The 15,287-nt window shown below is 48.0% G+C and overlaps 1 protein-coding gene across 6 annotated transcripts in view; it reads right to left on the reverse strand.

The window, feature by feature from the left end:
• Positions 1-12,230: 12,230 nt before the first annotated feature.
• Positions 12,231-15,287, reverse strand: part of COL5A3 (collagen type V alpha 3 chain) — a 60,084-nt gene continuing 57,027 nt past the window's right edge. For all 6 annotated transcript variants that reach the window (XR_003233150.2, XM_072721492.1, XM_025985802.2 and 3 more), the window contains 3 exons: positions 15,035-15,103; positions 13,283-13,522; positions 12,231-13,198 (listed from right to left, as the gene is read on the reverse strand). Coding sequence is in view for 5 of the 6 variants with exons in the window: in XM_072721492.1 (XP_072577593.1) it covers positions 13,052-13,198; positions 13,283-13,522; positions 15,035-15,103 (456 nt within the window). In the remaining variant the exon portion in view is untranslated. The remainder of the gene's footprint in view (positions 13,199-13,282; positions 13,523-15,034; positions 15,104-15,287) is intronic.

Below are 15,287 nucleotides of genomic sequence, written 5' to 3' on the forward strand. Positions count from 1 at the left end.
GCTAGGTACACTCCCCATCCCTCCTCAGCTCTGCTCTGTTTCAGGGGTGGGGCCCCTGTAAACTACATTTCCCAGGCTCCCTTGCATCTAGCTAGGCTCAGCCAACAGGAGGCCTGAGGAGAGGTTGGGGTGGGGAGCGGGGAGTAGAGAGTGGGAAGAAGCCAGAGTATTTCTCCCTCTCTCTCCACTTTGGGTATCTCTGTGCTCTGTCTCTGTGGTCTCAGCCCCATGGGGATGGGAGTCCCCGCTGTGGTTCAGCTCCTACCAGGTGGTGGTGGCAGGTTCTGGACTCTGGTAACTGCTTCCTCCCTTCAGCTACATCAGCTCTGGGGAAGATGGTGGCTTGCTACTCACTGTAGAGTCCATTCATCTTCTCCTTTTACTCTTAAAGCTTAACTAACATCTCTGTGGATTTAGCTCTGTGGCTAAGTCCTCGTCTGAGATTTTGTGATTGAACTACCTGGCGTGAGCTTTGTTTTTCTGACTGGACCCTGGCCAATACGTTCTATGCTGTGGTCACAACCACAGCTGTGGTCAGTAGCAATCTGTGTCCTGATCACACTGTGGTCAGCATCCTACTGAAGTGGGCTCCGTGCTGCCCTCAGCACCCTGGTTCTACTGGGGTCAGCAGCGTGGTCAGTATTGTGGTCTCCGTGGGCCATTCCTGGATGTATTATGGTCAGTGTGATGGTCAGTCTCCTGGCTCTAATGTGCTCAGATTCATGATCACTGTCCTGTCATCTGTGGTCATTGTTCTGACCTTGGTTTGGACAGTAACCTGGCCGTGCTATGGTCAAAATTATGATTAGGTCACACTGTGATCAGGGTCATACTCAGTGTCTCGGTTGTACTGTTGTCAGCTTCTAGGTCAGCACCATCATCAATGCTATGATGAGCACAGTGTCTCCCTTCCTCTGTGGTCACTGTAGTGATCAGAACTGAAGAGAGCTCAGCCTCCCAAGGACCTCGTGCAGCAAATCTGATGGACCGGGTGGCTCGGGCTAGCACTGGGCAAAGCCTGCTCTCCACAATGTATGGAGGCAGGGCAGAGGAGCACTGGGTCCCTGCCAACTCTCACCAGCTCACCATTGGCTTTTCCTAATTGGTGCTTGTGCAGCCATTGGCTTTAGGCCCCTGTGATCCCTTCCTGGATCTAGCCAGAGGAAGAAACATCCAGGCCTTTGTTTTCCCGTATTCTGCATAGAGCCCAACACAGAGATGACCAAAAGGAGTTTAATGAGTGAATGAATCTATGCCACGCATGTCTACACATGCCTTTGCTCTTGCAGATCCCTCTATATATCATTCAGAAGCCTTTTGGTAGCAAGTGGCAGAAAGGCAATTAGAACTGTCTTAACAACAACAACAACAACAAAAGAATATCAGCTCACATAACTGGAAAAAAAAATCCAAGGGTAATTGAATTCAGGAATGGCTGGATCCAGGGGTCCTGTTATATCATCAGGATTCTCTTTCTCTGTTTCTCATCTCCAAAGCATTACGCTGGGCTATTCATTGTGCATCTTTCCTTTCCCGTCAAGTCCACATTGGCAACCGAGAGTCAGTCCTGCTGGGGACCCTTGGGAGAAAGGGTAGAACCTGCTCCTCACAGTTGGCCCACCCGAGGCGGAGGGGGAGGTGGCTATTTGTTCTCCAGGTCCTGCATGTCACTGGGGGAGGGCCATTCCCGGGGATGCCCACTCTTTGGCATTTCTGGCCTGGCCAGTTGGTGAACTGAGATAATCCTGAGGCTGGAAGAAGTGTGAATGGGAACATCTCAGGGCCAAGGGGATATGGGCCAAGGCGCTGACATCATCTGCTTTTGTCCCATTTTTCCGATGGAGAAATTGAGGTTCAGAGAGCTTACAACACTGGACAAAGGCCACAGACAGGATGTACAGTAGAGCTACGAGCGCAATTTGGTTCATGTCTGACTCCAGACATGAGGCTCTTTATGCTGTGGTTGCAGAGGAGTACCTGGGCCAGACCCTGTGGTGTTCACATCGAGAAGGCCCGGCCCCACCCAGGTGAGCCAAGCATCACCTCTACTCTTCTCAAGCCCATGCATCTTCTCGGGGATCATGCCAGTGCCCTCCAGGTCCCGGACTCCCAATCCTGCACCTCCAAGTGTTCACACAGAGTGGAGCTCAGCCCTCCTTCTATGTCCCAGATGAGGTTTCTGAGCTCAGCTCTCAATCCTGGGGCCTCCCCACAGACCATCTCCATTGTTGAGCTGCATTCTTTCCTTCTCTTGGCCGTTTCTCACTGTGGAACTGCTGCCACCACTGGGACTCCCTCCCTTCCAGGCTTCACACACACACACACACACACATGCACACACACATGCACACACATACATACACATTGAATGACCCAGCTGTGGGGACAGGAATTTGTCTGGCCTTGAGCAAAATGACACACACCCACACACAACATGGGCACGCAGTCACCCAGGTACACCATACCAGGTTCTGGCACAACATTGGGCCCAGACAGAATGGTGTTACTCAGAACCAGCACACAAAACCACATGCAACATGTAGCCAGATACACACAACCCAGGGTCAAGGGCTCACAGAAACACAGATGGTTGAAAGACGTAAGAGGTGAACCAGCCATAATCCCCCAAGAACTGGCACGCGTGAATACATTTGACCTCACACACGCAGAGACTCCCAACACAAAAAAATACACGAACCCCACAATTCAGGCACACAGCTCACACACACAGACCCCCAGTATGGGCATATAGTTCAATGTCAGCACTGCCATAAATCCACAATTTAGTGGCATAAAGATGAACATAACGCAAACACACAGTTCCACGCGGACATTTGTAAACCAGCACATAGTTCCTATAGGAACGGATCACAAACCTACAAGACAGTCACCCAAAAGAGGCAAGCAGTTCATACACAAGCACACATGGACACGAAAAGGGGCTCAGGGTTTGTACAAGAAACCCTCAGAGACCTACAGTTCAGACCCAGTCACATACACAGTTGCACAGTACAGGCGCACAGTTCTCACACACACAGAGACCCACAGGGACCCACAGCACGACACAGACACCCTCTGACACGCAAAGCCCAGGCCTGGGCAGCGTGGGAATGAGGTTGTGGGAAGGGGGAGGTGGACAGGATGACTAAGGAGGCCTCTCTGGGGGGAAGAGGGGGCGGGGGGTGGGGGGAGGAGGGCGGGTGGGCCTGCATCCAGCACATGTGGTTCCCATTACCGGCCTGGGAATTGAGGGATGAGTTGGCGGGACAAGGAGACCCAGCATCGCTTCCAGTCCTGCCAAGCCAGGAAGGAGTAAGGCCCTAATCGAGGTTACAGGCCCGGAACTTGGCTCAGAATCACAGCAGCTCCTACCAAGCAGGGTCTACCCTGAGCCAGACCTGGCTGGGGCTCACTTCAACCCCTGCAGCAGCCCCGGAAGGGTTTCATAGGAGAGGAAAGTGAGGGGCTCAGAGAGGTTAAGCCACTCGCCTGAGGTCACACAGCTAGGAAGTGGTGGAGCTGGGATTGGAGTTCAGGTCTCTGCAGCACTGGCTCCTGCCTGAAAGTAGACGCAAGACTCCTCCATTCATCCACAAGTAGAGACAAGGCAATCGCTCCAGGCCCAGCCTGCCCTGGATCTGTGGCTATGAACAAGAAAGCCTTTGCCCTCAAGTAATTGAGAGTTCAGTGCATGCACAGATGGGCAGAGTTCTCGGAGCATGTTTGGAGAGCCCTAATCTAGCCTGGGGGTAGGGCAGGTTGGAGCCAAAAAGCTGAGTAAGAGTTGGCAGGGCTCAGCTGGCAGAGAGAAGAGCAGATGCAAAGGCCCTGAGGCTGCAGAGTACAGGAGGCTAGCTAGCTCTTCTGTTGAGGGCTGGTGACAAGTGAGGCCAGAGCTGCCAGACAGAAATACTTGGGGCCTGACAGGGAGTCCTGGAAGCTTGGAAGAGTGGTGAGTGGGAGGGATATGGTGTAGTTTGGCCAACTAGCGTGAAGACTGTACCCAGGACAGCTGAAGATGTGTCTTCCCCATAACCCTGAATTTCCACTCATATTTATTCATACACCCCAGAGACGTTTATCCATGTGCACAAAGGCCCATGCCAGGATGTGTGAATGGAACAAAATGGAAAACACCTAAAAGTTCATGAGTACAACAGATAACTATGCTGAGGTAAGCACTTAAAAAGACACGACTAGAAATACTTGTGTCTGCATGGAGAGGACGCAGAAGTCTCTGGCTGAGCTAGCAAAGCAAGTTACAAAAGAACATGTTCAATATTGTACCAGTTAGAGATAGTTTTAAAACGTGCCAAAGTCTGTGCATCATCCATGGATACAGCCCCCCTGGATGCAGTAAACACGGAGAAATACTCCGAGGACAGAAGTTGCCACACTCCAGGGAAGAGAGCAATCGGGAATCGTGTGTAATGGGATGGACTCTCAGTTTGGGGAAAATGGCAAAGCCCCTAGAGATGGACGGTGGTCGTGGTTGTGCAACAGTGTGAACGAACTCAATGCCACCAAACCCAACACTTAAAAATGGCTAACTGGGGTCGGGGTGGGGATGGGGGTGGCGCCTGGGTGGCTCAGTTGGTTAAGCATCTGCTTTCAACTCAGATTGTGATCTCAGGGTCCTGGGATCGAGCCCCACATTGGGCTCCCTGCTCTCCTTCTTCCTCTGCCCCTTCACCCACTTGTGCTCTCTCTCAAATAAAAAAATAAAAATCTTTTAAAAAATGGCTAACTGATAAATTTTATGCGAGGTATGTTTTATCACAATTTTAAATTTAAAAAAATTTTTTAAAGATTTATTTATTTATTCATGAGAGACACAGACTGAGAGAGAGGCAGAGATTCAGGCAGAGGGAGAAGCAGGCTCCTCACAGGGAGCCTAATGCAGGACCCGATCCCGGATCCCAGGATCACAACCCGAGCCAAAGGCAGGCGCCCAACCACTGAGCCACCCAGGTGTCCCAAATTTTTTTTTTTAATTTATACTCATTTACCGATAGCAGGGAAAGGAAAGAAAAACAATAGCAGAAATGTGTACAGGGGCATCAAATGTGTGTACAACATTTTATTATTTTACTTTATTTTATTTTATTTTATTTTATTTTATTTTATTTACATTTTATTTTTTAGGCTGGGCGGTGGGCACGTGTTTATTATAAAGTTCTCACTATATGTATTTTTTCTTTCTTTTTTTTGAGAGAGAGCACATGTGCATGTGCAAGTACACACACACATACAAACACAGGCAGCAGGGGGAGGGGCAGAGGGAGAGAAAAAGAGAAAATCTTAAGCAGGCTCCATGCCCAGTGCAGAGCCCAACGCGGGGCTCGATCTCACCACCCTGAGATCATGACCTGAGCTGAAATCAAGAGAGATACTTAGCCAACTGAGCCACCCAGGCACCTCACACACACTACGTGTATTTTCTTATAATAGCAACACTTTTATAGCATTTCCCACATGGCAGATATTGTTCTAAGTGACCTATTTTAAGTAATTTAGCCCTCACACAACATGATGCTTAGGTGCATTATTCACCACACCATCACAGCCGTGGAGACTGTGGCTCACAGCAGTGAAAGTCACACTTGCCCTAGTGGAGGAGCAGAAGCTGGACCAGATGGTTTGGCTCTAACCATGCTACCACAGGGCCTCCACACACTTTCCACATTTCATTCATCGGCTTTGTAACTCCAGAAACATATCCAAGAAGAGGTGGTGTCTTGGAGGGGCCATGGGAAGGGACATGAGGAACCTTCTGGGGTGCTGGAAGCTGTCTACATCTCACTTAAGGCATGTAGGCATTTGTCACAACTCAACACTCAAACAGAACACTCAAGGTCCGTGCATTTTATCCTATATGGCATGTCTCCGTGCACACAAATTAGTAAAGAGAAATGTACCCGATTCAGCAATCCCACTTCTGAGTATTGGTCCAAAAGAATTGAAAGCAGGGTCTAGAAGAGATATTTGCACACCCGTGTTCAGAGCAGCATTATTTACAGTAGCCAAGAATTGGAAGCAATCCAAGCGTCTGTTGATGGATGAATGAATAAATAAGATGTGGTATGTCCAGACAAAGGAATAGCATTAAGCCTTTAAAGGGAGGGAAACTCTGACACATACTACGAAGTGGATGACGCTTGAGGACATTATACTCAGTGAAATAAGCCAATCACAAAAGACAACCCTGTAAAATTCTACTTATATGAGATGCCTAGAATAATCGAATTCAAAAAAAAAAAATAATCGAATTCACAGAGACAGAAAGCAGATGATCAGTGCCAGGCATTGGGAGAGGGGGAATGGGGAATGGTTTACTGAGGACAGAGATACAGTTTTGCAAGATCCAAAAGTTCTAGAGGGGGCGCCTGGGTGGCTCAGTCGGTTGAGCATGGAACACTTGATTTCAGCTCAGGTCATGAGGTTAAGCCCCGTGTTAGGCTTCTTGCTCAATGGGGAGTCTGCTTCAGATTCTCTCTCCCTCCCCCTCTGCCCCTGCACCTGCTCTCTCTCTCTCTCTCTCAAATGAATAAAAAAAAACTCAAAAAATAGTTTTAGAGATTTGTTGTACAGCAATGTGAATATGGTTAATACTAGTGAAGTGCACACTTAAAAGTGACAAATATGGTAAATTTTGTTATATGTTTTTTACCACAAAAGTAATAAGATAAAATAAAATAAGAGATATACTGGGGGGGGGGGGGGGAGCATGTATAAAGATGAGGCCAGCATCAAGGAGACAGGATGGCCTCTCAAGATCAATCTGGTTCTGTGCTCAGCTTCCCTCATCTCCCCAGTATGCCCACTGACCCTTTAGGATACAGACCTGCCCTCTCAAAAGGAAACTCTGGTGTCCAGGGCTCTCTAGACACAGAGCACACATGTGCTTTCATGGGGACAGGCCCTTGTAAGCTTGCCTGGCCTGTGCCCGTTTGTGAACCTGTACCTCGCTGTCGGTGTCTCTAGGTCTGGCTGCGTGAGAAGTCACGTGGTACCCTCCCTCTCTTTGAATGAGCCTCTGCTTCAAGGATGCCTCCTCCAGACAGCCTTCCCTGACCACCCTGTCTCAAAGAACACCTCTTCTTGTCTTCCTCTCTGCCTTATTTTTCTTCATAGCACCATTTGACATGTCACATATGTATTTGCTTACTGCCTGTCAGCCCCACTTGAGAGTTAACTCCACGATAGCAGGGATCCTTGTTTTATTCAGTGCTGGATCCCCAGACTCTGTAACAGTACCTGGCACAAGTAGGTGCTTAATAAATATTTGTTGAGGGGCGCCTGGGGGGCTCTGTCGTTTGAGTGTCTGCCTTTGGCTCAGGTCATGATCCCAGAGTCCCAGGATCCAGCCCCATGCAGGCTCACTGCTCAGCAGGGAATCTGCTTCACCCTCTCCTTCTGCCCCTCCTCCTGCTCCTCTCTCTCTTGCTTGCTCACTCTCTCAAATAAATAAAATTATTATAAATTAAAAAAAATATTTGTTGATTGAATGAATGGATGAATGTGTGGTGTGGGCGAAGGGATCTCAGAATTGTCTATGACGTCAGTTTAGTTGAGCATGTGCATGTACTTTATGTGTTGGTGGCATGTCTCTCTGTGTGGGGCTGTGTGTCCCTCTGCCTGCCTAGCATGTGCCAGACCCCCAGATGCAGTAGTTCAGGGTGTGACAACAGAGGTCTCAGGTGTGGCTACGCATCTGAGTGTGGGTTTATGAACATGATTCTGTGTGTGCGTGTGTGTGTGTGTGTGAGGGGGGCTTTGGGTGTGTGTCCAGGCACAATTGGGTGTGTGCAACTGTGTGTGTGGCCTGCTATAAATGTCAGCATGTTTGGATCTGGCTGGAGGCAAATGGGTGTGTGTAATATGGGCCTACCTCTCTGAATCTGCCTATGGATCTGGGATGTGACAAGGTGAGGGTCTGATTCCGTGGGCCCTTGGTCGATGTATCTCCAATGGTGTTGTGTGTATTTGTAAAATTCTCTACTCCACCCACCTCCTACAAACACGTATGAAGCCATAGGCAGCTCCCACACTGGCTGCCCAGCCCCGGCCCCAGTTCAGAACACAGAGGGTGTAATTGCTCAGGAAGCACAAGTGGTGTGATTAATTATGGTCGCTGAATATGCAAATCAGTTGGGGGGTTTCCCAGCAGCCGCCTGGGTGCTGGTGAAGATGCTGGGTAAATACAAGGAGCTGAGCGTGAAGCCCAGAATTCCCTCCTTATACCTTTGTCAATTGCCTTAATTTAGCAAGGCTGAGATTCTAATGCTTTAACCAGCTTTTAGCTAATTAAAGAGTATTCATTACACTATTAATTGATCCTCCCCTCCCAAATACCTGCACCAGGATAGGACTGGAGTTGCAAAAGCAGAAGCCAGCTGACCTACATTCAGAAACCATGGGCTGGGACGCCTGGGTGTCCCTTTGGCCCAGGGTGTGTTCCTGGAGTCCTGGGATCGGGTCCCACGTCGGGCTCTCTGCATGGAGCCTCCCTGTGCCTGTGTCTCTGCCTCTGTGTGCGTGTGCGTGTCTGTGTGTGTGTCTCTCATGAATAAATAAAATCTTAAAAAAAAAAAGAAACCGTGAGCTGTGTATGAGATATAATTAATTAATTAATTTTTAAAAAAGATTTTAGTTATTTATTCATAGAGATGCAGAGAGAGAGAAAGAGGCAGAGACACAGGCAGAGGGAGAAGCAGGCTCCATGCAGAGAGCCCCACTGGGACTCGATCCAGGGTCTCCAGATCACGCCCTGGGCTGCAGGCGGCGCTAAACCGCCGCGCCACTGGGGCTGCCCAATTAATTAATTAATTAATTAAGATGTTTTTTGTTTACTTCAGACATAGAAACACAGAGAGAGAGAGAGAGAGAGAGAGCATGGTGGTGGGGAGGCAGAGAAGTCCAATGTGGGGCTTGATCCCAGGACTCTGGGATCATGAGCTGAGCTCAGGATGCTTAAAAGACTGAGCCATCCAGGAACCCCTAATTTTATCTATTTATTTATTTATTTAGGAGAGAGAGAGAAAGAGAGCAGGTGGGGAGGGGCAGAGGGAGAAGGAGAGAAAGGATCCTAAGCAGGTTCCATGCCCAATGTGGAGCCCAACAGGGGCTCGATCTTATGACCCTGAGTCAAAATCAAGAGTCAGATGCTTAACCAACTGAGGCACCCAGGTACCCCTAAGATCTAAATTTTTTTTTAATGATGGAAGAAATTCCCCTAAAGGAGATGGCTTCTTATTTAGCAAAATCTCTAGCTCTAGACTCTGAGCAAGTTACTTTACCTCTGTTCTTCAGTTCCCTTACCTGCAAAATGAGGGTAATAACAGAACCCTCCTCAAAGGTTGTGATGAAGAATAAATTAATTCATCCAGGGAAAAATTTGATGAACAGAGCCTGGCACGTAGATGCTCAATCCGTGGTCATTGTTATTAACAGTGTTAGTTGAACTAATCATGGGTTGTGTGGGTATGAGAATCTGGTCTGCAAGAAATGTTGTGTTGTGAGTGGTTCTTTGACAGAAAGTGAGATAAATGTGATCCAAGTGTAGACAGTCTTAGAGGAAGGGAGCGAGGAGGGCAGGCAAAAAGAGGTACCAGGGAGGGAAATATGGCAGAGGACAGCAGAATTGTATGAAATCCAGATTCGGGGAGCACACGCCACCAGGGACAAATTTACAGTGGTGGGGACTTTTAAGGACAAGGATAGTCAATATTAAATTCTAATTTGTTGACGTTGCTGCAATGGGACCTCCTGGTTTGCACACATGCTTATATGCTGACCTTCAGTAAAAATTGGACTCATTCACTGTATTAGTCAGGATAATTAATAATAGCTGCAGTAACAAGCAACCCTTCAACATCTCAAGGGCTTAACACAATAAAGTTATTTGTTTGATGGAAGTGCCCTTGCAACATTCCTCCAAGCAGTAGCTCAGAGAAGTTGGCCTCTTTCTAGTTCCATGTAAGACACTCCCATCTTACAGATGTGATCTCCAAAGTCATTACAGACTGAAAGAGCTCAGAGGATCAAGCAGAAGATTTTATGGTTACCCACATCCCACTGGCCAAGACCCAGGCGCGTGCCCCAACCTAACTGCAAGGGAAGCTGGGAAATGTGTTCTCAATTAGGAGTGCTCTGGAAGAGGAAAACAACACATAGCATTGGTGTTACCATATGCGTTGAGTAAAGGATGTTTGGGAGAGGAACAAAATGGGAAGCAGGCCTGGGTGTACATTTGGATTTGGATTGATAGAACAGTGTGAAAAAAATCAGCAAAAGCAACAATTCAGGAGAAGAGGTAACCAAGGGAAACACCATCCCCTCAAGAGTCATCATCGGTATTTTAGAGTTTCTGGATTCTTCACTGTGTGGGTAATACCTCCTCAAATTTCACATGGCTTTTCCTTTCATCCTTTGGGTCTCTCTGCTCAAATATTAACTCTTCAATGAGATCTCTCCGGATGATCTTATTTCAAATATCCACCACTCCATCACTCTGCAACTTGTTTGATTTTTTTCCTAAAATCACACTACATAGCTATATGTTTATCTATTCTCTGCCTCCTTCACGAGTAATGTTGATTGAATGCATGAGGGAATCCAGGACAAGCACTCAGATGGCCTTATGGGACCTGGTGGCAGAGGTAGTAAGGTAAGCCCTGGCTTTTGGGGAGACAATTTACCCCAACCTGAAACCTATAACTACTCAATCCCAACCTGACCCAACTCAACTCATACCAGCCCTCTGTCAATCCTTAACTCAATTCTGCAATGTCCATCAACTGACGAATGGATAAACAAAAGTGATATATCCAAAGGAATATTATTCAACAATAAACAGGAATGAAGTACTGATGCATGCTGCAACATGAACCTTGAACCATTATGCTAAGTGAGAGCATCCAGATCCAAACGGCCACACATTATATGATTCCACTTATACAAAATGTCCAGAATAGGCAAATACATAAAGACAGCAAGATTAGTGGTTGCCTACCACTGAGAGGTTTGGGGGAAATGGAAAGTGACTGCTAATGGATATGGGATTTCTCTCTGAGGTGATGAAAATGTTCTGAAATTGATTGTGGTGATGGTGGCACAAGTCTGTGAAAACCATTTAATTGCATACTTTAAATGGGTGAATTATATGGTAAGTGAATTACATCTCAATAAATCTATTTTTAAAAACCCTCAACCCAATATCTAACCCCCAATTCAAGCTACCTCAAACCCAACTCTCCTCTTAACTGATGCTATCTTGACTTACCAAACTGCCAATCCCCAATCCCCATTCACAGCAACCCCTACTTACCTCTACTCCATTCATCCTCCTTCCCAAATCAACCCTCATTCATGTCAATCCAACATCTAAGTCCAAACTCTGACCTCAATCCACTGATTGCCCAATCTCCAACTCAGTGGATCCCATCATTAATACACAACCTCAAACTCAACTCACTCCAAACCAACCTCCAATTTGACTCATCTTCAATCCATTCTCAACATAATTCACCCAACCCCTACCCCCCAACATCCAGCTTACCTCAAGGCTCCCCTTCTAACACAATTTTCTCTATCCCCAACTCATCCCTTGACCTGCCACTCAGAAGTCTGACCTCTAGTCATGTTATCGCAAACCCAAATCACATCCCATGTCACCTCTTGATCTATTCCCTCACCCTCAGCTCAGCCAATAACTCTAGGACAAATCAAGGTCAACGTGAAGATCTAGCTATTGTCTCTCCCTCTTCTTTTCCCTCCCTCTCTCCCTCCCTCTTTCTTTTTTAAAGTTTGAGGTCTTCCTAATAGGTTCACAATTTTTTTCAGCTTTATTGACATAGAATTGACATATGATATTGTGTAAGTCTAAGACATACAACCTGTTGACTTGATACACTTATATATCATAAAATGATTACCACCATAGCATTAGCTAACACTTGCATCACATCACATAGTTACCATTTCTTTTTTTGTGGTGTAAGCATTTAAGATCTCTCTTAGAGATCTGGTGATTTTTGACTTTTCTTCTAAGGGCCTGAACTGGTAAACAGACCCAACGTCTCCAGAGAGTATCATAATTGGATGCCCCTACCTCCCAAAGTCACTTCTACCAAAAGGTACAATAAGACAGGTCACGGCAGATACCTCAGGTGAGATAAGAACCTGACCTTATGAAAGATATAGCCAGCACTAGATGAAAGACACAGGGACACAGTTCACTGGTTTATTCTCAGACTTGAGATGCCAAGTATGCCCTATGGCCCTGGAGCGGTGGGGATCATGCTAGAATCTCTCATCATATCCCAGACTTCCCTAAGGAGGAAGCAGATTAAATATACAACAGAGGGGATTTTCCCTTTTAATCCAGACCCAGGTATAAATAGGGCAGCACCATTAGGATCCTGATTCGCCCCCACTACCTTGGTTCCCCATCGCACCTGGCATGGCAAGGTGCATTTGGGGAGATATGGGTGGGGGGCAGTATTCAGAGCTGGGCTGAGGCAGCAGAAGGAGCACACAGCTCAGTCCAGGGAAGTCCTACTTCCCTCTGTAGTCTGACTTCAGTTTCTTCACTGTGAACCCACCTGAAAACAGGAATGAGTGAAGGGGTCCCAGCCTGGGATCAGGAGACATCCAGTGCTTAACTATTGAAAAGGGTAGCACCACAGGGTGTTGAGAGCACTGCCTGGGGCATTGGGGGGGGGGCAGGTGTGGGGGGCACTCATCAGCTCTGAGTTAGAAGTTCATTGCATGGGGCACCAGAGTTGAGGGTTGGCTGGGCATGGAGGGGACAAAGAGCCAGACTACAGTATGTCAGCTGCGGTGCAGTGAAGGGGAGGCCAGACTCTTGGGCCAGGGGAGGGCCGTCCCCAGCCCCCTGGAATGGAGAAGGAATATTGCTTGACCGTGAGGAGCAGATTCTCCCCTGGCTCCACAGTCACAGGAGACGATAAATATGATGGCTTCAAAGCCTCAGCACCAAAAGCGCCCCGTCTGGGGCTCCCTCATTGTCCCTCCCACCCCGAGACTCTCAGCTGCTAAAGCAGACAGGGCCCAGTTCAAACCCAAACTTCTGGTTCGTCTGGCCAAAGTCGGCAGCCGCCACGTCCCACAGAGGCAGAAACCCCACTCGGGAAGAGCTGACCTCCAAGAGGGTCTTCGTCTGTCCCTTCCGGAGCTGATGGTGGGAAGACAGAGTGGGGCGTCAGGAGGGCAGCCGAGGCCTCTCCCCACTCCGGCCAGCCCCTGCCCTTGCCCTTACCCGGCAGCCATCGTAGGGGACGGTGATGGTGGCCGCTGTCGTCTGGTTGAAAGACAGCTCCTCCCCGTTGGCCCCAAGAAAGCGCACAGAACGGCCGTGGTCGCCCGCAGCTTCGTCCAGCCAGGCCGCAGAGTTCTGGCAGGTGTAGGTGAAGCTCTGGTGGGCTGTGGCACTCAGCAACTTCAGGAAGGTCATCTGTACCACACTCACCGGGGACCCATCGGCGTCCACATAGGAGAACTGGGGGTGGGGTGGGGGGAAGACAAAGCAGGAAGTGAGGGTGCCCCATTCACCCCGACTCTCCCTGAGGAACCCACGTCCCAGGATCTCCATCCCCTGGCCCCACCAGCCATCCAGCATCCACAGTTCCCTTTGCGAGCCCATAGGCCCACGTGGCCCCTGAGCTCTTGAAATGCAGCCAATGAGATGGAACCTTCTTAAATTTTTAATTAAGATTTTTGCCTAGTTATTTTTTTTTCTACTTTATTTAACTCCTAACGAATCATTGAGCCTCAATCCAGGTATCAGGAAACTCAGGTGTGAAACAACTGGAGTACGCGAATCTTCTTTTTTCCACTGCAATTTTATGAAAGCTAAGTATGGATTGAGAACTTCCAATGAAATTTAGTATCTAAATTACGATGTGCTATAAATGTAAAATATGCATCAGACTCTGCAGAACTCGTAGCGAAGAAATTTAAAATGCCTCAGTAACCCTTATATTGATATGACACTATTTTAGATGTACTGGGTCAAATAAAATATATTATTAACATATCCTGGGCTTGAGATAACTGGCTGGGTAACACACCCCTTCTGGCTTCCTTCTCTTCTCTGCGTCATTTCCACGTTCCCCAAATGACGTTTTCTGGAATCACCTCCCAGATAAAGAAATCGCAACTGAGTCTTTGCCGAAGGGTCTGTTTTGGGGGATCCCAAACCAAGATACCCCCACACTATATTACAGCTTTGTTTCTTTGGTTTTTGTCTTCCTGTTTCCTTGGTTTTGTTCCTAGTAGAATATCAACTTCACGAAGTCAGGAGCTGTGTTTTACCAGCTGCTACATTCCCAGTGCTTAGCATATACATACAAGTTACATAAATAAATCCCAACTGAACCCACCTCCCCAGCCTCCTTTCTTTTTTAAAAAAGATTTTATTTATTTATTCAGAGACACAGAGCAAGAGGCAGAGACACAGGCAGAGGGAGAAGCAGGCTCCCTGCAGGGATCCTGATGCAAGACTCGATCCCAGGAACCCAGGATCACCTGAGCCGAAGGCAGATGCTCAACCACTGAGCCACCCAGGCACGCCCACCCCCTAGCGTCCTTTCTTACCACATTCTCCTTCACACTTTTCTAGAGCAGAGCAAGTGGCTTTTTCTTTAAATTCACCAGACCCTCTTTTAACTCTTGGCCTCTGTGTATGCTCTTCCCTCTGCCTGAACACTTTTCCCTGTCCTCCCTAACTTACTAACTCAACTTTTTTTTTTTTTCTTTTTTTTTTTTAGGCTTCAGCTGGTACTTTCAGCAATGCCTCTGGATTTCCACCATACCCTGTGCCTCCTCCATCACACATCTGAGGATGCCCACCCCCAACCTGCCACCCCCTCCTCCAAGCCTGCAATCACCATGAAGGCAGAGGTGAGTCTCTTGTTCCTTTCACCCTTCAGAGCCCCTCCTCCAACTCCCCCTGCACCAGTTTCCTACCAGTTTTCATACTACCCCCCCACCTTGGCCTCTAGCAACTCACCTTCTTCCCTCGTCGGAATGTGCTATACCAGTTTCCTGGCTTTTCCCTGGACCAGGAGGCCATTTTTACCTGGGGATGGGAGGGGGTTGTCAGTGTAGACAATGCCCTGGGTGCCGGCTAGGTCTTTCCTACATTTACCTCCCCACATGACTGTTTACCCAAGAAAGACTGTTCCGTGGCCATGGAAGTGAGCTTGGCTGGTCCGCAGGGCAGCCCTCAACAAATGACCGACAAGAGTTGGCCCGGCTCCCTC

Source organism: Vulpes vulpes, chromosome 9, assembly GCF_048418805.1.
Source record: "Vulpes vulpes isolate BD-2025 chromosome 9, VulVul3, whole genome shotgun sequence".
NCBI lineage: Eukaryota > Metazoa > Chordata > Mammalia > Carnivora > Canidae > Vulpes > Vulpes vulpes.